Source organism: Heteronotia binoei, chromosome 21 (genome assembly GCF_032191835.1).
Source record: "Heteronotia binoei isolate CCM8104 ecotype False Entrance Well chromosome 21, APGP_CSIRO_Hbin_v1, whole genome shotgun sequence".
Taxonomy (NCBI): Eukaryota; Metazoa; Chordata; class Lepidosauria; order Squamata; family Gekkonidae; genus Heteronotia; species Heteronotia binoei.
The window spans coordinates 170844783-170870400 of record NC_083243.1 but is presented as its reverse complement, the minus strand read 5'-3'; the positions used below and the strand labels follow the sequence as shown (position 1 = coordinate 170870400).

Below are 25618 nucleotides of genomic sequence, written 5' to 3'. Positions count from 1 at the left end.
CAAGTGCTGTTGTCTTTCACCTATGGCAGGGCTCTCCTGCTGGCCCCAGCCAGAAGAGAAGACGGGTGGGCCAGGGAAAGTGGTCTGGTAAGCTGCATGGTCAAAAGACTGCAGTGGGTCAGGGAAAGGAGGCCAGCAGGAAGAGAAGGAATCTGGGTAGAAGTGAGACTTCAGAGCTGCCCCTCTGAAGCCTGACTCCAAGTCTTCCTGGGTTGCAGCCATTCTGCAGCCATCCTGCAGCCATCCTTGCAGCTGCTTGGAGCCCAAGTAGCAGGAAGTAATCACTGCCAGTAAAATTACCGGTCTATCTGGGTCAGTATTGGACACCTGGTAACCCTATTTACTTGGATTCTCACCAGATCTATCTAATCTCATAGCCGATATGTGGATAATGATTGCCTTCCACTGTGAATATGTAACCTGTGGCATTAGGTGCTCTGCATATCTCAAGTGATCCAATGAAGAAGGTCTTGTGTATACTAGCTTAATTAGAAAGGTTCAGTGTGAGGGCAACGGGGGGAACCAGTCAGCAATGAATAAATTATGTGATCTGTCAATGGATAGCTACCAAGAAATACTGTAAGAAGTCAGAAACTACAAATTTGAGGCCAGCTAAGAAAAAATGCAATTATACTGTCTCCTTTCCCTGATAATATCTTTTCAAAGAAAAGCAGCCTCAGATGCCTACAGGTTTTAGTAGTAGAGTAATGGAGATGTTTAATGCTTTTCCTTCCTGCCATTTCCTACCCGGGGGGGGGGGGGAGAGTGTGCCTTCCTGCTCTTTTCCCGTGTAGACAAAAAAAAAAAAAACAGGGCCATTCTGATCAGGTACATGCAGCCTCCCTTCCCCTCACTGTTCCTTTGCTCCAACACGAAACCACCTGTGGATGTTTTTCATTTAAAAAACAAGTTGTCAGAAAGTGACAGGCAACTGCCAGAAGACAGGTACTCATGCAAGCACTCCTGCAAAACAGTCAGCCGCACTGTTCTGGGTAGTGAGGGGACTTTTGTGGAGGACCCTCATGACACAAGCTCTTCCTGCATAACCGACTACTGTGACTTCTGCTAAGCATTTTGTGAATAAAATTATTCATCTGTGATGCTATTGTTATAGCAGATCAATCTCAGAATGTTACCAAAGAGCAGTTCTATCAGTTTTCTGTGGATGAATTTCAGTTAGAATAGCCCAAGGATATGGACATGTTGCTTGGCAAAGTGTGTCCTCCCACATCTATGCTTAACCTTTGTCCAGTTCTGTTTTATAGCAGCTAGCTAGAGAGGACTACATGGATGGGTCTCAGGAGTTATGAATGGTTCACTGAGGGAGGATGCTATTTCATCTGCCTTGAAGGAGGCAGTAGTGAAACTCTTCAACAAGAAGCTCTCCTTGGACCTTTGCATGAGCTGTTAGTTTGGCTTTCACTCAGAAACACAATGATGGTCTATATGGTCTGGCACCTGGAGGGTGACCTATACCCACCCGTTCACTGAGGTTATCATTGGAAGTTCTCCTTTGTGTCTCCCACATACTGAAGCTAAGGAGGCAGGGCCTTCTTAGCAGCAGTGCCCATGCTGTGGTATTCCCGCCTCACAGAGACTCACTTCACACCAGATTTATGTTATTTTAGGTACCAATAGACACTATTTGTATTCATGAGTATTTCAAAATATCTCTGCAATTCTGTCTTAACTAATAAGCCCATATTATTTATACCGTTTGCTGTTGCTTTTTGGGATGCTGGCTTTAGGGAACTTTAATTTCATCTGTTTAATCTGTGTGTGCATTTGGGAGTGTTGCGCTGGTTTTTAGGGGTGGTATTTTGAGACCTTTAATCAGATTATGGATGTTATTTGATTTATTTGACTTATATCCTGGCCTCCTCTGCAAGTGGACTCAGGGTGGGTCACAACATTTCAATCAATAACACACTAAAACACTAGGGTTTAGATACAAACAACGAATTAAACAAATTAACATTAAAAGATAAAAAATTTAAAATTGAGCTCCAGTCCAATCAAGTAGACGGCAGCTAGTCCAGGCAGATTCATAGTGCTGCGATGCTCTGTTGGTCTCGGAGAGCAGGGCAAATTGTAAGCACTGTAAGCACGGCAGCAGTGCAAGCAGGGGAGGCTGAGATGGTTGGGTGACCAATTTCTCAACCAAAGGCCTGGCAGAACAGCTCCATTTTACAGGCCCTACAGAATTGTAATAAATCCCACAGGGCCCTGATTTCAACTGGGAGCATATTCTACCAGGCCAGGGCAGAAATGGCCGAACATTGCAAGCTTCTCCGCCCCCCCCCCCCCCGCCCCCCCAGGGCCTACTCAGATTGGCAATGGCACGAATGTGTAATATCCCCCTTTGGCTGTGAGTTCCCAGCACAGCTGGCACATGGGAGTAGACCACGTAGGCAGCCACCTAGGGTGTCACCTGGCTGCGAGGGTGGGGGGTGGGTGCCCCCTCCCCGCTCACACCATTCCGCTCATCTTGAAGACGTTCGGAGCAGCTCCAAAAGCCTCCAAGGTGAGAAAATGCACCGTGCGCCCAACCCAGTCCGAAGGGAGCGGGGCGTGCTTCCTCACTTGGAGGCATTTGGAGCCACTCCAAATGCCTCCAAGTGAAGAAATGCACCATTCACCCTGCCCAGTTCCCTCCGAGCCAGAGGGGGCAGGGCAAGGTGTTCACTCTGAGGTGTTCAGAGCTGCTCTGAATGCCTCTGAGCAAGGAAACGCACATGTGTCCCACCCAATCCCCTCTGAGGTGGAGGTAGGGTTGCCAAGTCCAATTCAAGAAATATCTGGGAACTTTGGGGGTGGAGCCAGGAGACATTGTGGGAGGAGCCAGGAACAAGGGTGTGACAAGCATAATTGAACTCCAAGGGAGTTCTGGCCATCACATTTAAAGGGACAGCACACCTTTTTAAATGTCTTCCTTCCATAGGAAATAATGAAGGATAGGGGCACCTTCTTTTGGGGCTCATACAATTGGACCCCTTGGTCCAATCATTTTGAAACTTGGGGGGTACTTTGGGGAGAGGCACTAGACACTATATGGAAAATTTGTTGCCTCTACCTCAAAAAACAGATTCCCCAGAGCCCCTGAAACCTCCAGATCAATTCCCCATTATACCCTATGAGAATCGATCTCCACGTAGAGAATAATGAAGTGTTCAGCAGACGTTTCCCTCCCCCCCCCCGTTTCTGGCGACTCTGAAGCGAGGGATTGGCCTCTCTACTCACGAGTTGCTGCCAACTTCTTCAAAGTAACACAGACACACCATCCCAAGAGGAAGCCTTTCAATCGGAGACTGAAGCCTCCGGAGGGGGAAAGGCACATGGTCCTCTGGGGGCGGGGATTCCCCACGCCGGCCAGCTGACTGGGGGTGGGAAGGAGCCTGGGAAAGCGGAAGAACCCCCGCTGGGACCTGGGGATTGGCAAGCCTAGGTGGAGGGGGCTGAGCAGGGCATGCTTCCTCACTTGAAAGCATTCGGAGCTGCTCCAAATGCCTCCAAGCGAGGAGACACACTGCACACCCCTGCCCGGTCCCCTCCAAACCAGAAGGGGCTGGGCAGGGCACGTTTCCTCACCCTGAGGTGTTCAAAGCTGTTCCAAATGCCTCGGAGGAAATGTGCCGCACATCCCGCCCAGTCCCCTCCAAGTCTGGAAGGGGTTGAGCAAGGGCTGTGGCACTGGGCAGCAGTGTGCGCCTTGCCTGGGGCACTGGAAGCTTCAGTGCCGGCACTGGTTCCCAGGTTAGAGTATTCACTAGGCACCAGTTCTAAGGTCCATACAGCAGAGACAAGCTGGCTCAAAGCATCAACCCTTTATTTGCAAGTACACAACTGCAGGAAGCAATACCTTCAGCTGGCCACAGGAACACTGCAGCGCAAACAAAGTTGCAAGGGAAATGTGGAATGGATTTTCCATTAAGGTCCCTAGGCCCAGACAGACTATCTAGGCACAGAAACCTTAATGGAAAATCCACTCCGCATTTTCTTTGCAGCTCTGCTTCCTGTTGCAGCTGGCAAAGACAAGACAGAAGGAGCTGGGAAGTTCGGCAGCCTCTGAACTTCAAAGGGTAAAGACAGGAGCAGGGAGGGGGAAGAAAACAACCTTACAGGCCTGATTAAAGCCCTGGGTTCTGGCCAGTTCTGGCCCGCAGGCTGAACATTTGACACATAATATTTTAAAGGCAAGAGATGAAGAGGTGGTTTGCTGTTGCCTGATTCAGTATAGCAACCCTGGACTTCCTTAGTGGTCTTCCACCCAAATATTAATCATGGCCAACCCTGTATAGCTTCCAAGATCTGACTAGACTAGGCTATCCAGGTCAGGGCAGAGGAGATATACATAGTTTAAATATGTAAATATAGCTAGCTTGGCCTTTCACAACAGTTCAGACCTAACTGGGAATCAGCTGAAGAGTCAGGGATGGCCCTTAACATAAGCCACTAATCAGATTAATGGTCTCAACATGTCCTATGTTCATTTCAAGATGCAGTTTTAATTCTCTAGTGCCCTGCTGCAAAGTAGCTGATAGTTAGCTAAACCAAAGCTTTTCAAAGGGCACAGATGAGATGACTTGTCTGTTACACAAGCATAACCAAAAACAGATTCCTGTTTGTGTACAGTAACTGGGAAATTAACCTGAATTCGACAGTGGAGAGAGACAAATGTGGGACACATGCTCTCGGTTTTAAATTTAGGTTGTTAATTCGGGTTAGATCCCCTCCACAAAGGAAATAATCTACCAAACACTCCTAATTCTTCTTTGCAAGTGTCTAGGTGGTCAATAGGAAGAGAGTATTGTGATGGAATTTGGGGGGGGGGTTGGGGGAGACTTACACATTCCCATGAACTGGATTCTGCTCTCACAGTAACTAATGTTTGGACTGAATTTTGACTTTAACTTTGGAACTCAGCTTGGACTGAACCTAGACTCTGACAATATGTCCATTTCATAATCACTCTCCCCTCTGACCACTTCACCTCCTTCTTCCACCCACCCTTGTATCGTCTCCATCTTTATTTTACCACCTTGCAAGTTTCCAACCAGCCTGTCTATTAGTGTCATTGCCTAAACACTGATAATTCAGGTCATTAAAAGCCAAGTATTGACTGAATCAGGACTGAAAAGGGAAGGACAGACTGAATCCAGCTTCCCCTTTCTCACAAAAGATGGAGGCTGGGATGCTTCTAGCTTCTATGCCTGGCCTCAACACTCAGCACCCTAAAGGCACTCATCATCTCTGATACAGAAAGTTTCAAGCAGGTTCTGGTTAGTATTTAGAAATGGCCACATACCTTGATAATGAGAAAAACAGCAGAGGAAGAATCAAAAGCTCCATTATAGAGTGTGATAATGGTTGAGCGATGTTTTCCAAATAGGTTCCCAACCTGAAGAGACAGATGAAACATCACATAAAACTGATATCCTCTTCTAGATTCCTAAGGTTGGTATATATTCTTGTTGAGCTTGAACACCTTAAGTCACTCACCAAAAATGGTTGTGGAGGGGAGGGAACTGTTAAGTCGAAACGTGAGTACAACCCATTTCCCATCCTCAAACACCATCCTCCCACTCCTCTTCCCATCCAACGTTGCTTTCCAGCCTTAGACAGGTTTGCATTGGAGGTAAAAAGTCAATATGGCAGCCCCACCCAACTCACTTTTCAGTGACTCACAAAAAGGAGGTTGGAGACAAGAAAATGGCACCCACTCTAGAATGCAGTGTCCTCAACTTCATTGTGAGGATGGCTCTAGCCAGCCCCAAAGGCGTTCATGCACTTTTCTTTACCCAGGAGTGCCTCCTATCCTTTCCCTTCCCCCACAGGATGCATAGGAGAAGGATGTCAAACCTGCATGTTGGTGAGAATAAGTAGGATTCCACCGACAGAGAGCAAGCACAGCGCAGGGAATAAAAGCAGGGCAGTGGCTGCAAGAAAGAACAAAATCACTGCAACTGCAGGACCCATCAGAGTCACAGACCTATCCTGTTCAGAGTTCAGACACAGCTGGACTTCATCTCATCATAAACCACACTCTCCCCATTCCAGTTCTAAATATAAATTATGCCAGGGCTACAAATGATGCTCATATACTCTACAAATCTTTCTCTTTTTCACCCTCCTCTATCTACATTAAACGAAACAAGGGTTTCAGCACACAATGGCAGTTCAAATTTTCGTGCCAGCTCAAGGAACTGAGAAGTTATTAAAAACAAGAATGAGCCCAAACCTTTGCCTTTGGTCTGTTTTACAAAAGCCAGCATTATAGGCCAGAGGAAAAGGGCAGGACAACAGGACGGAAAAGTCAGGAACTTACTACAGGTAAAGTCTTTAATTACATGCCTACTTCATATGATTTCCCCCTTTTCTGATCTTTAACAATAGCTGAAAGTTCTAGCACAAACTTGGGAGACCCGCACCAGTCATTTTTTTAGAATTGGACTGACAGGCATCCAATAACATCCAGGAAGTGATTAAATGCTCTCCTGAAGCAGTACTCCCCCCCCCCCGCCCCGCCACGCTTTAGCCATTGGATTCCTGTCTGATTTTTTCAGCACAGAAGCAGCCCTCACTACAGAGGAAGCTTTGAGTGTTCACACATACTATCTAATTCTGATTTGAGCATGCAATTTCCCAACACTTCTGAAATATCTGATCCTCCACATACACAGACTTTATTTATTTTATTTTAGTATATTTCAATTCCGCCCCTTCCCTGTAGGGCTCAGGGCGGAGTACAACATATGATAAAACAATAAAATACAATAAAGACATTCTAAAAAACAGACAGCTCAATAGCACTTAGAGAGGTTTACCGTATCACATATTGCCCAGCCTGGCTGTCTCACATCATGATATCTCATAGAGATGGCAGATGTTAATCCATTTTGTAACACAGGTGACAGTGCCGATAGGGGAGATCAAGAATAGACGCCCGCAGCCTCAACTAAAGGCCTGGCGGAACAGCTCCATTTTACAGGCCCTACGGAAGGCTAATAATAAGATCTCTGTAGGGAGCTGATTCTGCCAGGTTGGAGGCAAAAAGCCCTGGCCCTAGTTGAGGCAAGGCAGGCATCTCTGGGGCCGGGGATAGCCAACGTAACGACCTCCTGAGCATATATGGAAGGAAACGGTCCCGCAGGTATGTTGGTCCAAGGCCGCGTAAGGCTTTAAACGTTAGAACAAAAACCTTGAAGCGGATCCGGTACTCAATGGGCAGCCAGTGCAGACTGTGGAGCACCGGCTGAATGCCCACCTGTAAAGGTGGTGCAGTCAGCTGGCGAGCCACCGCATTCGGCACCTGTTGCAGTTTCCGGATCAGTCTCAAGGGTAAGCCAACGTAGAGTTATAATAGTCTAGTCTGGAAGTGACCATTGCATGGATCACTGTAGCCAGGTCCTGGGGGGATAGATATGGTGCTAGCTCCCTGATCTGCCAAAGATAACAAAAGGCAGACCTGGCAACCATTGTGATCTGGCCTCCATGGAAAGGGAGGCATCCAAGGTCACTCCCAAGCTCTTCACCTGTAGGGCTGGCACCAACGTCCGAAGCTGGGAGCTGGATGCCCATACCCACCCTACCCCGACTCAGATACAGGACCTCTGTCTTCGCTGGATTCAGCTTCAGCCGGCTCTGTTGTAACCACCCAGTCACGGCTCCCAATGCCTCGGACAACTGGTCAGGGGCGGCGATAGGCCGGCCACTCATCAACAGATAGAGCTGGCTGTCATCAGCATACTCATGGCAACCCAGCCCAAAACCTCGGACAATCTGGGCAAGGGGCGCATATAGATGTTAAATAATATTGGCAAGAGAATAGCTTCCTGCGGCACTTCACAGATAAGTGGATGCCACAAGGAAGTCTGCTCGCCAAGCACCACCCTTTGTCCCCATCCCCAGAGAAAGGAGAAAAACCATTGTCAGGCCACCCCCTGAACTCCGGCAGCAGCGAGGTGGTGGGTCATAAGGTCGTAATCGATCGTGTCAAATGCTGCTGACAGATCAAGAAGTGTCAGCAGTGCTGACCTGCCTTGATCCATGTGCCGTCTTAGGTCATCTGTGAGAGCGACTAGGACAATCTCCGTCCCACGGCCCAGGCAAAAGCCGGACTGGAATGGGTCCAAGGCGGATGTCTCATCCAGGAAAACCTGTAACTGCTCCACTACCACTTTTTCAACTACATTACCCAGAAATGGTAAATTTGAAACTGGGCGGTAGTTGGCCAAGACTCCAGGGTCTAATGATGTTTTTATCAAAAGCGGACGAACCACTGCCTCCTTCAGTTTCTCTGGGAAGGTCCCTGTTGAAAGGGACAAGTTGACAATATCACCCAGGGAGTCCCTGATACCATCCCGACAGGCTTTCACCAGCTAGGATGGACAAGGATCCAAGGGGCAAGTGGTAGGCTTCACTGCAGCCAGGATACTGTCCACATCCTCCAGCAAGAGCCCACTGAATATAGGACCAGAAGATGGCCAAGGGGCTTCCAGCTCGCGTACTGTATCGATCGTGGCGGGTAGGTCCTGGTAGAGAGTCAGGATTTTATCTGCGAAATATGTCGCAAAAGTCTCAGAGCCAATATCCAGTTCTCTACCATTTTGATTGCCCAATGGCAAAACTGTTAATGACCGAATTACTCTAAATAGTTGGGCTGGGCGCAACTTCGCCGACTCTATGGAGACCACATAGAACTCTTTCTTAGTGGACTTCATAGCCCCTTGATAAAAGGTCTATAAGATGAGCCTGACAATGTTCTCACACACTGATTATATGTCAGGCTGGCCCAGCCTACAGTGCGAAATGCTATAACAATGAAACGTTTGGATCCTTTAGTGAATTAGCACACTGTTTTGCAGGATGTGTGCTAACCTGGTTCCATTGCCACTGGGAACAAATTGAGAAAAATCTCTGTGCCCAATGACTAACATGTAATGCATTATTTTGCAACTTGAGACAACTTGACTTTTGCAGAAATATGGATCAGATCTTATAGTCCTTTGCCACATATTGATATGATATTTGATGTTAAAGGTCCATGACCTCCTGTTTTTATTCTGGCTTGGATGCTGGGGTTTTCTGTCAAGTACACAAGGTCTATTGCCTGCTCTAACCAAAGATTAGAGATTGCATTAGTGAAACTGTACCTTGCTGTCTGCTGAAGAGAGATGACTGTAGGTGTTCTGACAAAAGTTACTATCCTATCTAGAGATAACAAAATTACTGGTTAAGAATCTTGGATGTTTCCTGACAAACTACTGAACTCAAAAATTGTTAATGAACTACATGATTAGATAATTTAGACTGTTAGGAAAGTTGCTTTCCTTGATTTATTAGCTGGAATTTAATTAAAATGGAATGTACATGTTTCTTGGTCTAGAACATGCTAACAAATCAAGAACATTTTCAAATAATTGCTTTGGAAGTCAATTGTTGTTTCCCCCCAACTTACTTATGTAATTTTAATATACAACCTGAAAGCTGCCTTCAAACTAGGATATGCTTGTGCCAAAAACATCAGGAAGGACACACTACCTCATTTGCAATGTAACCCTCTTCATAAAGTAAAATACACAAGATACAAGATCCTTGGCATCTTTAGCATTTTGTCTCCCAAACTTTGACTTAGGAGGGTATGTACTGAAAATTGTTTGCAGGTGAGAAAACTTTGGCATGTAATTTGACCCTAAAAAGCAGCCACAAGGGAACAGCCATGTGCACACACACACACACACAGTGGGGCAGAGAGAAGATGGCACAATAGGAGTACCCACTTTTTCCCTTACTGAAGCTTAGTCTTCTCCATCTTCCTTGTGCCACCACTTTAACCCATGTCAGACACACACACACACAACTGCTTTATAGGGCCAAACTAAATGCAGAGTTCTGTGCTTGGAACTCCAAGATCATACACAATTCAGTCTTAAGCTGATGCAATGGGATACCCCTGGAAATCAACTGTTTACATGTTTTCACCAGGGAGCTCTACGGATCACATATAGGGAAGAGAGGGCTCAATTCGACCAAGCCCACGACAAGTAGGCCCAGGTGTGCACATTTATTCTAAGATGACTGCGACAGTCTTAATGTGCTTTCATAATTAAAAACAAACTGCAGAGGGTAAGTGTTGTTAAATGCCCTACCACTAAGGCAGGAATAGAACTCAGTCCCTAGATGCTCTCAGGTGCAAATCTGCCCTGGAGCTATTCTGCTTAAGGTTTTCTATCATCCCATACATGTCCAGCCCTTCCACCAGGAGTACTCACCTTCTGATGAAAAAGCGATAAGGAGGGTGCCTGTAGTGTAGAAAGATCTGGAAGACAAAGAGATGTGTAAGCTGCCAACTGGACATTGTGTTGTGGATATGTGGGTAGCCAGGTGAACTACTGTCTCCCTTGGTTCCTCATTAGACAAAGTGAACATTTACCAAGTTCCCATCCTTTGGCAGAGAGCTGTAAGAACACGAGGCAGTAGAGGGGGGGGAAACAAGCCAGTTCAGAATCGACGGAACAAGTGAAACCAGAAAACAAATGGGAAATGATGACAGTAACCTTGCTGAAGAAGAAAACAGGGGAGAACTTAGAAGAGCAACAAAAAGATTTGGACAGAAGAACTGTGAGCAGAGAGCTGAAGCATTAAAAATCTGCACTTAGTTCTGGTTCAGTGTCATTTGTGCCCCCCCCCATAATGTTATTTATAGTCTCCCTTTCTCATAAGGACTCCAGGCAGATTACACAGAGAGAGTCAGTACAACCAACAAATGGGACATGCAATAGGATTTCAGAAATCTGGAATCACCAGAAAGCATTGCAGCATAGTGGAAGCAGGGCTTTTTCTGAGCAGGAACACACAGGAACGCAGTTCCAGTGGACTTGGCATCAGGGGGTGTTGCCTAATATGCAAATGAGTTCCTGCTGGGCTTTTTCCTACAAAAAAGCCCTGTGTGAAACAATGATGATGTCAAGAGCGTGGCCTAACCTGCAAATTAGTTCCTGCTGAGCTTTTTCTACCAAAATAAAAAGCCCTGAGTGGAAGTATTCACATGACACATTAATTACATAAACAGAACCCTATTTACAATAAGCTAAACACAGCAGTGTAGATCACAATCTCTAGTTATTTATTCAAGCAAGTTTGTAAAAATGTTTTGTGCAGTGCAACCCTAGTTGGGTTCCAGTTCAGGAACTAATTTTTAAAATGTGTGTCAGAAACTTGTTCCACCACATTGGACCAGTTTTCACTGGTTCAAATTCATTTCATATTCTTAACATCAAAAACTCTTGCATTTGTAGACTAGAAAACTTTGTATATCTTTAACATTCTTTAACATGTGCATTCTTGCCACACCCTCTAGGAGCCAGTAATATTTGTCTGCTGAAATGACAAAATGATTTAAGTCTTCAAATACTCTTTTATACTTATTAGTATATCAACATTTTAAAAATTCAGCCATATATGGTGCCATTATATAACTCTCTGCTGTGGTCACATTTAGAATACCATGTATAGTTCCAGTTACCTCAACTCAATAAAGGCAACAACATATTGCTGGAAAAAATACAGAAACTAAAATGATCAAAAACTGTAAATGAAAAAAACCAACAAACACAGGGCTTTTTAGTTCAGACAATTCATGAGGAAATACAGCAAGGAAGGGGTGCATTGGGAAATCCCACCCCCAACTGCACCATCTCCCCTTTCAGGATTGTCTAAGTTTTCAGAGCAGGTTGATTACCCAGCCCTTTTTGTGGGGGGGCTTGCTCTCAACTACCTTCAATATTAGGCCATCATCAGGCTGATTTTGAAGTTTTCTCTTTTGGTTCAGTTACAAAGCCATGTTTTTCTGGACCTTGAGAGCTCCCCAAGTATGTAGAGGCCCCTACCTTCCCTCTGGGTGGCCTGGCTTTGTTGATTCTGTCATTCACATAAGGGCAAGCCAGTTAATAATTAGAAATACTAATCACTAGACCATGTGACAGAAGTTTATATAATTAGGAACAGTTGAAGACAACAGATACAGAGAAAATCTTTCCTCCCTCTTTCTCTTCCTTGCTGAGCTTGGGAATGCATCCGATGAAACTGATTGGCAGTCAGAACAGACAAAAAGAAACAATTCTTCACGGTGCAAATTTAGCCAGCAGCTACCTTAGAGATTTTTTTTAAAACAACAATCAGATTCAGATTCAAGGAAAAAAGTTTAAATGGAGCCCCCATATTTAGAAGTAGTGTACCTCTGAATGCCAGATGTTGGAGGGCACAGAAGAGAAGGTCATTTCTTGCATGCCCTTATCATGTCTATTTGGCCTGTGCACAAAACAGAATGCTAAACCTGATGGATTTTTGCCTTATTCAGCAAGCCATTTCTCAGGTTCTTGGTTTCATTTTTACTAACATGATGTTAATGAATATAAGAGTCCAACTAGGGACCAAGACTACATATCTTTTGTTTTTTGGAACTCCTGACAGCCTGGCCCCCACAAACAACAGCAGACATCGCAAAACTGTTCCTCAGTTTTAACTCTTCAGACCGCAGGTGGGAGGACAGCATGACTGAAAAAGCTTCCAAGTAATAACATTCTCTGTATACAGAAAACGGACATGCATGCTGGATGCAGAAAACGGACATGCTGCACCAGCTACACTGGCTCCCTGTGGAATACTGAGTCAAATTCAAGGTTTTGATCTTTAAGGCCCTGAGTGGTGTAGGACCTATGTATCTGTGGGACTGTTTCCTCCAGTATGCCCCTGGAAGAGCTTTGTGCTATACTGGTAACAATGCTGTGGTGATCCTTGGCACTAGGGAGGTCTAGCTGTCCTCGGCCAGGGCCTTTTCAGTCCTGACCCTGACCTGGTGGAACTCTCTGCCAAATGACATCAGAGCCCTGTGGGATTGTATGCAATTCTGCAGAGACTGTGAGTCAGAGATGTTCCACCAGGCTTTTGGTTGAGGAAAGCAACGGTTTGTTACTTGGCTGGCACCTCCTTTTCCTCCCCACCCCGCAAGCATGACACTCTAGCAGTCCAGATTGCAGAAAAATTCATAGAGTGCCATCTGAGATGTTATAATTTTAATTAATCTGTTGTGCTGTTTTTAAGCAAAATATTGTTTATGTTGTATATCACCCAGAACCCAGTGTGAGCTGGGATGGGACAATTAATCTGATGAGGAGGAGGAAGGTAAAGCAGAACTCTTTCCCTTCAGCTGCCCCTTGTCTATACAGGAATGAGGGGGTTTTCGTCCATAGAAAGGTTTAATCATCTGAACCCCCCACCTACAGATTTCTAATCTGAATAGTTATAAAAAAATGAAGCAAATTAGACTTCAGTTCCCTATTTGAAACACTTCAGGAATTCCAAATTAGCCCACGTGATAGCTTTGCATTGTCCTTGTTTGAAAGAAAGATGAGTCACAAGCCAAAATGCAGTAGACTGGAGATTTAACAGAGTCTTTCCTGCAGGCTCAGAAAAAGGAGAGCTGACATGACATCTCAGCTGGGAAATAAAAAGGGCCAGGTTCATTTAATTATTTTATTTACATTGATCAAAGGGGATCTGTGGTGCTCTCAAGCCAAACTCCACTCCAAACCCATTTGCAGTGCGGGCAATTGGTGGGATACAGAACAGCCAGCTTTCCTCTTATTTGCATATCCTTGATCATCTCAGCACTAGTGTGAGTGAGAGAAGATAGCTCTGCAGCCATGGAAGAAAGGGAAGACCTCCCACCCTCCACTCCTAAATGAAGCCCTGGGAAAGGCCATGCAGAGCATCACCAGCTGTCAATGTCCTATTCCCAGGAAGGGTTAGCCAGGCACAGTGATCATGTTGCTTAATCTTGAGAAACTGTGGTTTCTGGATTCCTTTCATCAGGACACTGCTCACATTTTTTTCAAGTTTATGTTCATAGCCATAGAAGTCAGAAACTTCTTTTTTCGTTTTTACAAAATGAATATTGACTTTCAGTCCCAGGCTGTTGAACTCTTTCAGCTAACACAGACTTCTGTAACTAACACTGTAATCATGGAATCACATTTCACACACAGCCCTGGACATGGCAAGAAATCACTGCAGGGCTGAGGCCAATAATTCCCCTGTGGTACAATGGGTATTATGAAAGTGCCTCAAACATAGCCTTGTATATGTAGGTTTAGAGAGCCAAAGGCCTTCTCACTCAAGAGTAGACTGGCATTGACCAATGCCCTAGATCCCTTTATGCTTTGAGATGGGCATTTCTGGGAGAAAACACCTGCACAGCTCCAGTGAGCTGATCTCATACCCTGAGAGAGTTGGAGAAGGGGGTGGACAACCTAATACAGCCAACTCAGCATTACTCTTCTTCACATGGTTAATTAGTCCACTCACAAGAGCTGCATGACTTTGCCCGTTCCATTAATATACTCAGCCAATTAAGGAACTTAAACTGCTGCCACAGCAAGTAACAATTTCCTGGGCTATGATCACTGGAAACTTTGAACTTCCATCCCTGTAGGCTGAGCAGGGCATCCATCAGAAATGTCTTTCACAGAACAGAGATCAGATATTTGGTGGTACAATAAGACAATAAACCCAATGATCCTCTATTTACATTCTCTCCAGAAACAATACAGGGAGGGGGGGGGCATCTCAGGCTGTTGTGGGAGGTACGAAAAGTCATAGAGCGTTTTCCCACAGAGCTTACCGCGGAGCAACGTCCCTCTTCACCGCGCAGCGTCTGCGCGGATTTCCCACCAACTGCTCCACAGAACCAGGAAGTGCCGGGCCTTTTGCGTCGCAAATGTAAACCGCTAAAAACCAGTTTACGTTACCAACGCAAAAGCCGCGGCTCTTCCTGGTTCTGTGGAGCAGTTGGTGGGAAATCCGCGCAGATGCTGCGCGGTGAAGAGGGACGTCGCTCCGTGGTAAGCTCTGTGGGAAAACGCCCACCATCTATTGGGAGCAGACATCCTTGCACCTGTGGAAGTTCTAATGTGGATGGAAGATGTGCTACCACCATGGAATTCCTAAGCAGAGGGTGGGGTGGCTCAGTGACAGAACATCTGATTTGCATGCAGGAGGTCTCAGGTTCAGCCCTCAGCATCTCCAGTTAAAAGGATCAGGTAAGTGATATAAAAGACCTGCATCTAAGAACCCAGACAACTGTTGTCAGTCACGATAGACAATACTGACCTTAGCGGACTATGGCAGCATCATGTGAAGCTAAGCAGTGGGATCATTATATAGGGGGTAAAGTGAAAACAGGGATGAATTTAGACCCAAGGCCTTCAGTCTACATCCTAGTTGAAGCCGTGAACAGGATGGTCTTCAACAGTTCATATATTCTCTCAGCTTCTGTTCTCCATCCAGAATGTGTAGGCAATTATTCACCACGAGCATCACAAAGAGGAGGAAATGCCTCAAGATGGCAACAGATCTAATAAGCATTTCACAACAGCTTCTTCTGTGTTGATGGCAGTACAGTCGTTCACTCCTTTTGTCTATTTTTCTGACCACCACCAAAGCCAGAATAACCACTACCTATGACAGTTTCTGTTCATCTAAAGTAATTCATCTCTTTCTTTGATGTGCCAATTTAGGGGAAGGATTATGAAGAGTAGGCTGTGTGCATGCCATATATCTACCAGACTCATCATGAAAACAAAGAACTAATCCTGAACTGGGCATCTTGGAGTTTATTTTGGACTTTGAAATAACATGTTTCTACTGCACCTTTTTTACTGTTTCCTCCACCCTACCTGCTCCAAATGTGGAGAATAGTTTAGAAAAATATGAGATGGGAACCTTGGCCAATGGATGGCTTTGGGGCATTAGCATTAGAGCTGAAATGGAATTTTTGCACAAATACAAATGGAACCAGATTTAAATTTGGAATTAAAAGACATGAAATTTTGAAATATTATCCTCAGGTACTCTTTTGACTAAATGACAAATGCCTCCAGGAGTCCAATACATTCTATAGGTAGTCTCCAACTAGCAGCACCAGCTGTGCAACTGTCATGGGTCCAGAAAGTCATGTGAACAAGCATTCATTGCCCTGTACAATTCCTGATCATCTTCCTCAGATCCACAATTTTTACAGATATCACTATTACCCATTTTGCTGATCTATCCTCCCAACATTTCCCTTTGCTACTCCAGCCCGTACTAAAATTTTTAATTCGGCATGGGAGGTTGTTCTTTAGAAAAACATTAACACAAAGCAAGCACATGTATTCAAATATATATCTGTAATAATGAACCCTTACAAGGAACTTGTGTTTTAAGCACAGCCTAAAGACTTCATGAAAAACAGAAAGCAGTTTCTGTTCTACGTCCTTTGGGTACAGTGTTTCCTGGTAGCACACTGCACAAAAGTATGTGTGAAGTTTAGCAATGAGTCAAGAGAAAGTTCTCAGTAACCTGGGGCATATAAGAAGACTTAGGAAGCTGTCTGGGTCTTCAAAGATAACAGGCATTGTTATTCCCATTGTCTGGAAGCCAAGATAGACTGAGGGAAGGAATGAGAGGGGGAGAAAGGGGCGGGGAGTATGGAAGAGACTGTATGACCCATTCTGTTCTCAGTATGCAAAGTGAATGGGATTTCATCAGTCCAAATGGAGGGAACTTTATGACAAGGAGACCAAACTTGAAACGAAAATCCAACCAGGACCTGCCTTCAAGCAGTCCCAGAAGGTGCCTAAAATGATTATCTTTTCATCTCATATAACCAGCTCTTAGTCCAAAGCTCTTATTTTAAATGTTGTGTGTTAGGGTAGAAGCCAACTGGTTCAACTTCTCTCTTCCTAGAACTGTGGTAATGGAATTCACCACTGCCAGATTTCTCACTGCCATATATCTATTAAAGATGAAGGAGCCTTTTAAGAACAGTTTCTGGCAATCCTGTTTGTTTCCATGGAGCCCAGATCTCTGAGAAGGTGAAGAGGGAACAAGGCTGGACCCAGTACTTACATGGCAATCAGACGGGCTGCTGTGGTGCCAAAGCGGTCAAAGATGTAGCCTGTGGGGAAGGTCATAAAGTTGTTCATGAAGGAGCCAATAGTGAAGGTGAGGGAGAGCTGTTCATCCTGGGCACGGCAGTCTGAAAACAGAGAGAAAATTTAGACACAGTTCCTGATTCCATACGGCTTCTATGCATTAGCCCTCAAGCCCATACTTGCTCTCAGTAAGCCTCCATCTCTAGCTTTAGACTTTCTATATCTTCTCATCCAATTCATCTCCAGCAACCCCTAAATCTGTATTGTTAATCACTAGAATATTTTCTAAAAGGAAGATGTCAGGAATCAAACTCTCCTGACAATTTCACAACCACTACATCAGCTGTGCTGGGATTGGTTACAGCTACTTGATGCCATGAAAATGCATTCTGCCTGTCTTCAAATGAACTCCTAAGTACTTCTTCATTTGTTTCAGGGCTAAGCCCTGGCACTGAAAGCCTGACTTGATAGGTTGTGTCCATACTAGGCCTCTGTTCCAGCCTTCTATCTACAACAAAGCAGGGCCAGCTATCCTTCCACGTCCCAAAACAATCCTGTGCTGTTCTTTGCAATTTTGCAGTCTACAAACACAAAAAGCAGCCCAGGAATTAATACAAACCAGTGACTCTGCCATAAAAATTGACATATTAAAATGCTTACTAGGGAGTATGTATGAGAAAGGCATGGGCTCCAGCTTGCCATTGGACAAGAAAGTCAGGATTCCTTCAAATAGCTTTCCTGTCAAGGGAATCCAGCTTGCTGGCCATTTACAGCTGCAAGCTAAGGGAAAAGACAGTGTTTATAATTGCCAGCTCATCCCAGCATATCTGTGCATACTGATTAAACCCAGAGCTATTAAGCACCAGCTTTGTTGAGATATTGGAAGTCAGATAACATTCTGCAGATGGAAGAATGGATTATGAAATGAAAAGCAACCTTTTTGGCAACCAAATTGACATTCTTAAAAAGAGGGAATTATGTATCTCAATTGAATATAGTTTGGCATTCTTTTCAAGAGTTGCTCAAGTGATGCAATTGAGTGGGGTACAAAGATTTCAATGGAATGTTATCTCTCATATTTCCATTTATTATGTAATCTAAGTTTAGTCAAACAAAGTTTTTAAAAAAATTAATCAAAGAATTAAGTCAGCTGAGAAACAAACCACCCCACCTCCACCTTGCTTCCCCCTCAACCATACCTTCATCCAGTGTGGAATTTGTTGTCTGATTGGCAACTGGCACACACAGGTCCTTGAAGTAGTGCAAATCCTTGAGGACGTAGACCAAGGATGCCCATCCAAAAATGACTCCTGCAAAGAACATGCATTCCACCAGACCAGAGAGCAGTGTGGCCAGACGTTTGGCCTTCCCTGAGCTGAGATGTTCCATGGCACGGAGGGTGCTTTCCTGCTGATTGGGAGGGGGTTCCTTTTCTGACCCTGCAATTACAGAGAAAATAATAAAGCTATTTGAGATACTCTTGGAAAACTATGTTAGAGATATCAGAGTCACACTCTAGGCCAACAGTTCATACATTTCTAAGTTAGAGCCAGAGGAAACCCTCATCCATCACTGAGGTAATGCCTTTGGGCTAGAATATGTCAGAAGCCTACAAGAACCCCTTCAACAGCCTACAAGAATCTGGAAAGTAAAAAATTAAAACCTTAAAGAGATACTAGGCCTAGTAGAGGCAAAGGAAACAATTTAATGGTAACTGAATGAACATAAGAACATAAGAACATAAGAGAAGCCATGTTGGATCAGGCCAACGGCTCATCAAGTCCAACACTCTGTGTCACACAGTGGCAAAAAATGTTATATACACACATACACTGTGGCTAATAGCCACTGATGGACCTGTGCTCCATATTTTTATCTAAACCCTTCTTGAAGGTGGCTATACTTGTGGCCGCCACCACCTCCTGTGGCAGTGAATTCCACATGTTAATCACCCTTTGGGTGAAGAAGTACTTCCTTTTATCCGTTTTAACCTGTCTGCTCAGCAATTTCATCGAATGCCCACGAGTTCTTGTATTGTGAGAAAGGGAGAAAAGTACTTCTTTCTCTACTTTCTCCATCCCATGCATTATCTTGTAAACCCCTATCATGTCATCATGAGATCATGAGCTGGAACAAAGCAAGATCTCTGCATATACATCATAAAGACTGAGTCATGAGAAAAAATTGGATATCACAGGCAAAAAGAGAAACCAGGTTTCAACTATCTAATTTGCTAGCAGGCAGGTAATCAGACAGTCGAGCAGTTTTGAGGATATCTAGACTGCACTGCTAAAGCACATATAAAAGACAAGCTATTATATTTTTAAAAGTGGGGAGGGAAAGATGCTACATAATAAGGTGTGTTTTAAAACCAGTCTGTTACTATTATGAAGTTCAAATTAGGATGGTTGTCTTATAAACAGATACCTCTAACTTGACCCCCATTCATCTATTGACAGAAGGTCCTGTGTTTTGATAGCACAGTAAGGAGTCTGGGGTGGGGTAGTACCTATGTCCCTCAGATTTTTTTCGTGAGCCTTTAAACAGAAGTGCTCTGGGTGTTCCATGCTTGGAATTTAATTTTCAGGTACATGTAGCCCTAAATTGGATTAGGACCATGGCAAGCAGTGAGTGTGTTGTTTTCCCAACTCAGATTTCCCTCTCAGTGCTGTTTTTCCTACCTGAAATCTGGTCCAGTTAGGGCTTTCAGCTCTAGGCTAGGAAACTGCTGGGGGCAGATCCTAGGAACAGTAGAGTTTGGGGAGGGGAATTAGCTCAACAAGAATGTGATAACATAGGGGCCTCCCTCCAAAGCTGCCATTTCCTCCAGTGGAGCTGATCTCTGCCATCTGGAGATCAGTTGTAATTCCAGGAGAGCTTTAGGGTTCACCTAGAGGATGGCAGCTCTAAGTCCAGTACAAGTATGTTTCTCAAGGGGGCAAAAAGCAGCTCACCGGGGCTACTGAAGGTTAGGGTAACAGCACAAGGGGAATGCTTAAATTTCCTCTCGCTGCGTACCAGGACACCAGTCCAAATCAGGCCCACATGCACCTGGAAATTAATCTCCAAGCACAGAACTACCGGAGCATGTCAGATGACAAGGCGCACAAGGTGGGGCGCACAAGGAGTTTGTAATGTGTGATTAGGTCCTACGGTCTTGAGACCAGTTTTCAGATCCTTAAGCTGGAGGACAAAGGTTGCTACCATGCAGGAATCCAGAGCTGATCTGGCAAGAATGCAAGGTGACCTGCTGTTTGGGGGAATAATTTATGTTGTTCCCACAGGATTAGTTTCCTTCCCTTTCCCTTTTCTCTCTCTTATTTTGTAATCCCATTGCATTCAGGTCTAGTATAATCCTCTTCACCGCTTCACAGAAAATATTAGGAATGAAATAAGAAATTTAATTATATTTATTTATCAGTTTACAAGAAGATCTCACAGTGAACCACAATAAGTTATACATATCTAATTTTGTCACCCTTTGAGCAAGACAAATCAGGGTAGAAGACAAGACATGCCTGACCAGGGCCATTCATTGACCTTCAGGACACGATTTGCACTTGACCTTCCCACAATCAAACCCACACTCTGCTATCCCACACATATTATGCTAATATCCTCACGATTTTGCTACAGATTTCTATACATTACATTCCAGAAGACTTTGAATACTAGTGTATTTATTAGTTCCGTTTTTCCCCACCAAGCAACATCATAGCTGAGCTACATGTTTAAAATGGATGGCCTGGTTTCACTGCAGCCTCCTGCAAGGCTGTATCACAAAAACTGCTGCACTGGATTGTTCTTTAGTATGGATGGTACCAAAATGTTTAAAAAGACATTGTCTGCAATAAAGAAAGATGGTGTAGCACAGCAGTTAACAGTCTGAGACAGGCTGCCCCTTGATCAAATCCCATCTCAACCCTGAAATCACTGGCTTGCCTTAGGCAAGCCACCATTTCCACAGCCGCAACTCTGAGACAATAAAACAAGCCTACCTCCCAGAGCTGCCATAAAGACACCTCAGATAATAAACGCACAGAGCTTTGAACTTTTAAAACATGCTATATTATTAGCTGTCCAGCTGTATATATTGGCTGTATTTAAAGGCCAATCCAAGTATTAATTATAGTGCTACATGAGAGGGTGGTCTCAGCTGGGTCTAGGTAGGCTGGAGAAATGCCTGACTACTGCCTCTGACAAATGGCAACTGATTGTTAAGAAGGAAAAGGAAGTCTCTGAAGAAGCTGGATGCAGCCAAGATTGGGGTGGGGGGGCTGGCTGCTCCCTCTAGAGTTGGTTATGGCAGCTGATAAGTGTGGGGGGGGGGGAGAGGGAAGAGGGAATATTTGGATCTGTGCAGCATAGAGGTATGCTTTGCTGCTCCCACCTCCCACCTCCCATTTAATAAAAAATATTACGAAAGGACCCTTCCTCAGTAGAGAGAAATGTCATGTAATTAGGGATGGGCATGAACCGGAAAAATGGAGATTTGTGGTTCATGGGGATTCATGAACCACAAACCTTTCTGTTTAATGGCTCACAAAAGCTCATGGTTCACAAACCCGACCCCCACCCCTGTGGCCTAGAGATGCCAAACTCACAGTAAGTCTCCTGCTGACTCTCCTCTACCTGCCCTCCAAGTTTGATGAGGATTGGATTTTTTTTGGGGGGGGACAAGTTACAGCCCCCCCAAAGCATTTGCCCCCAGTAAAGTGCTTTCTTAGGAATGTGTTGAACAGACCCCCTGCAAGCTAGAGACATTTATTATTTATTTATTTATTTATTTTGGTTTATATCTCGCCCTACCCCACCGAGTATCCCACCTATATCCCGCCCTACCCCACATCAAACTCACAGAGGACCTCTCTGGGATGTCCCTCTACCTTCCCTCCAAGGTTAGTGAGAATTGACTGGGGGCGGGGTGAGTAGCAGCCCCCCAAAGCAGGGCCTTCAAGGGAAGTGTTCTCTGGGAAAATCACAGCCACAGACTCAGATATCAGGACTGTATCAAATGGACCCTCTGCATACTAGAGGCATCACACTTACAGAGCACCTCCATGGGCTGCCCCTGTTCCTGCCAAGTTTGATGAGTATTGGCTGTATGGGGCAGAGTAGTATTTCTCCAAAGCAGATACTCCAGAAAAGTGCTCTTTGGAGAAATTACATCTGTCCCTTCTCTTCAGGTCCAGAAAGCAGTCATTTGCCTGCCTCCCCTGTTGACTGGGGTTTGGGGGAGGGGTGCCACACTCCCCCTCATGCTCAGGACATGGTCACCCAGTTGTGAAGATGGATTCTGGGGGTCACCAACCCTTATTTTGGGTCCAGGAGATAGTTATCTGCCTGCCTCCTCTTTGTGGACATTGTTGCTGTAGATGGGGAAACCTTGGGTGCAGTCAAATGAGCTCGCTTGTACGGATGGATGCTTGATAAGGTAGAAGTTTGCATAGGTAGATATCACTCCATGAGGTAGGTGTTGTGCTATGAGTTAGATGGAGAACAGAAATCATGAGGAGACAGATGCAGACCAGGAGAGGCTGGAAGTGATGATTCTTGGGGAGACAGATATGCATGGTGAAGTGATTGGACTGGGGGAGGCTTGAAGTGATAGTTCTTGGGGGAACACAGTTCATAAGGAGGGGGTGTTAAATATCCCAAGTGGGGTGTGGTTCCTCAGCCAAGGAAGCTGGCACCTGCTGAGACCCTATGCTTCACTGTAGCAGAGGGACAGGTGGTGGCTCAGGCTCACAGCCCTGAGTCCACCAGGCAAATGTGAGCAGGGGGGAGGCTTGGAGCAACAATTCTTGGGGAGAGGGCACACAGCTTGTGCAGAGGACATATCTGCAAATCCCAATGAGAGGGAGTGTGGCACAATGGCCCTGGAGAGTAGGGGTAAAAGTGTTTTAATACATCAACATAGCCCTGGGTGAGAGCTGTCACAGACAGAATCCATCTCCACAGCAGGGTGGGCCTGAGTGTCAGAGTGGCCCTCAAGCTAAAAGGAAGGAATGCCAAGTCCAAAATGCAGCCCTGAGTAAGAGCTGCTGACAACACCCAGAATCTATCTCCCCAACAGGTGGGTGAGGTGAGGCTGGAAACAAGAAAGGCCTTTTCATGTAGAAACAGACCCCTGGATGGGACCGGGGGGCAGCCAAAATCCATCTTTCCAGTGGGGGGGGGCGGGCAAAGGGAGGATGGAAATTAAAAGAGCCTTTTGATGATATCCCTAAGTGGTCTAGATTGGTAGACAGGAAGAGGGAGGTGGATGATAAGTGCTGTGGGACTACCCACACCCTCTACCTGCCTCTCACATAGCCAGCGTGTCTTCATGCTGTGAGGGGAATATGTGGCCAATCACCAGCAGGTCTCCAACAAGAAGCACATCCAGGTGGCCTTGACAGTACTCCCCAGCCTGAAAGCATTGGGCAAGACACACTGGATAAGCCACATTGTCGGTTTAGGTTTAAAATCCACCACTTTGGGCAAGCCACATTGGGCAAGGTTTAAAAGTTCCCCATTAGGCAGGCCACATTGGGTTGGGTTGGAATTTGCCCCATTGAGTAGCCACATTGAGTAGAGTTGGAATTTTCCCCATCAGGCAGCCACATTGGGCTAGGTTGGTAGATAGGCTAGACTTGGGGAAAATTCCTCATGCCAAGAAAATACTGGAAACTACTGAACAAAAGAAAATCTATCTTTGCCAGGAAACAACAGTTTAAAAAATTATTCAGAGAGGAAGAGGGGAGGGGAAACAGGTGTCCTGGATCTTTCATTCCCCAAGTTCCAGAGAAGGGTAGCCCAGCAAGGGGAAGTTTACCTGGAGGAAGGCCAACTCATCCACTAGGGCTGGATCCAGGCATGAGCGGTGAAGGCCAGTCAGTGATGTTTCCCACTCACTTGGACACTAGTGAGGGGGTGGCAGAGGAGACTCATGGCCATGCAAGACAGTTCAGGAAGATGGCAGCCTTGTGTGACCAGTACTCCAGGGGACTGGAGTCACTGGGCTCGGCTAAGTACTCCTGAACCATTTCCTCCATCAAGGCATGCCTGGCCTCCCCAATGCCACTGACCTCCCAGCTCACCACTGTGGACAAGGAATAGAATGTATCCTTCCTGGTTGGGCTCTTGGGAGCTGAGATGCTGGACCGCTGCTCCTCCTCTTTTGCCCCATTACTCTGGCCACAATGCTTGGCCTGCGGCCTCTGGACCTGTATGCAGAGATCCTCCCTCCATTGCAGGATATCTGCAGAGTGATGCTGCCCTTTATATGGGGGTTGCAGATGCAGGCCATCCTATATGCCTCCTCTGTGCAGAAAGGATGCATCTGGGTGGTCACGCATGCCAGCAATCTCTCCGCCAAGGCCCTGGCCCTTGGGAGAAGGGTTGCTCCCTGCTCTAGTGCAGAGGCCAGTACCCAGTCCAGCCCATGGATCAGGGGGATGGCTTGCCCCAGGCTGGCAGTATGGGAGCAGAGGATGCTGCTGTATCCTAGAAGGGCTTCAGGACATGCGCCATTCATCGGAGCTTATGCCAAGCTCCTGTCTCCCATGCAGGATGGGTATGGACGAGATGACATCCTGCAATGCACTCTTTTGCTCCACCAGAAGAGTTCCAGTGAGTGAGCATGTCCTGTATGAGCCAATGTTGAGACTCCCCATTCTCCACCTGCCTTTCACGTAGCTGGTGGGCAGACGTGATGCTATGTGAAAAATGGGCAACCAGGCAACCAGCAGGGATCCAACAACGAGCACGTCTTCAGGGTGGCTGCATCCCAGGCGAGCAGTGCAAGGAGGCCAAGGATCCACCAAGAGGGGATGGAATACCATGGGACAACATAGTACAGCAGCCAGCAAAAGCCCACATCCTCCATGATGGCCAAAGGTTGTCCATTCAGGGCAACCATTTCACCAACAAGGCAAATGAGAGCCTCCTGGTCCTTCCCCATAGCCCTTTTGTTCAGCAGTGTTAGAGCACCTATGGAAATGGCCTCCTGGAGGGGTGGCCTGTTGGAGGTTCCACTCCCACCCACAGGACCCTTGGTGTGAATCTTTTTGCTTCTAGTTGACTCCCACCCACCCTCTCCTTGCTGAGTCAGGCCTCTTCTTCCCCCTGCTGGGTCCCCCTTGTTGCTACAGAGGCAACAGTCTTGAATGGTGCCATTGAAGGTGCCAGTGTAAGGTAGTGGATAAGTGGTAGAGATCCAAGCCCCTCTACACCTGGAGGCTGCAAACCCGGCACTCTACCACATAGGGGTCATTGGGGAGGGTGTGGAAGTGCTCCCAAAGTGTGGCGTGGAAACAGGAACCCAACATTGGGGCAAAATGGAGGCTTAGCTGCTATGGTGTGGTGCTGGTCTGGGAGGGCTGACCAAGGGGTGGACTGGAGGCAGAAGCAGCTCAAGGAGTTGGGATGTCAAGGAGCTGGATGTTTCTCCACCACCATCCCCTAATTCCTTAGATTCCTCCTCCTCTGCAAAGAGCAACTGCTCTGATTTTGGCAGTGCTAATATCTCTTCTGCCTCCAAGTCCATCCCAAGAGCATACCGTGCAAAAGAAGCTCTACCTCTCAGACCCCAGGTGACACCCCACTAGAGTTGGATAACACTGGACTGGCAGGATGGGCTTGTTCCACAGGGACAGGGGGCT

General features: G+C 45.9%; 1 protein-coding gene across 1 annotated transcript in view; it reads right to left on the bottom strand.

Annotated features, from left to right (window-relative positions):
- The window catches only part of SLC43A3 (solute carrier family 43 member 3), a gene marked incomplete at its 5' end in the record, with an annotated part of 88027 nt that overhangs the window by 20649 nt on the left and 41760 nt on the right, over positions 1-25618 (bottom strand). Inside the window, 5 exons of the mRNA XM_060262423.1 lie at positions 5306-5398; positions 5860-5936; positions 10272-10318; positions 16948-17077; positions 18173-18412. Coding sequence (XP_060118406.1) covers positions 5306-5398; positions 5860-5936; positions 10272-10318; positions 16948-17077; positions 18173-18412 — 587 coding nt within the window. The remainder of the gene's footprint in view (positions 1-5305; positions 5399-5859; positions 5937-10271; positions 10319-16947; positions 17078-18172; positions 18413-25618) is intronic.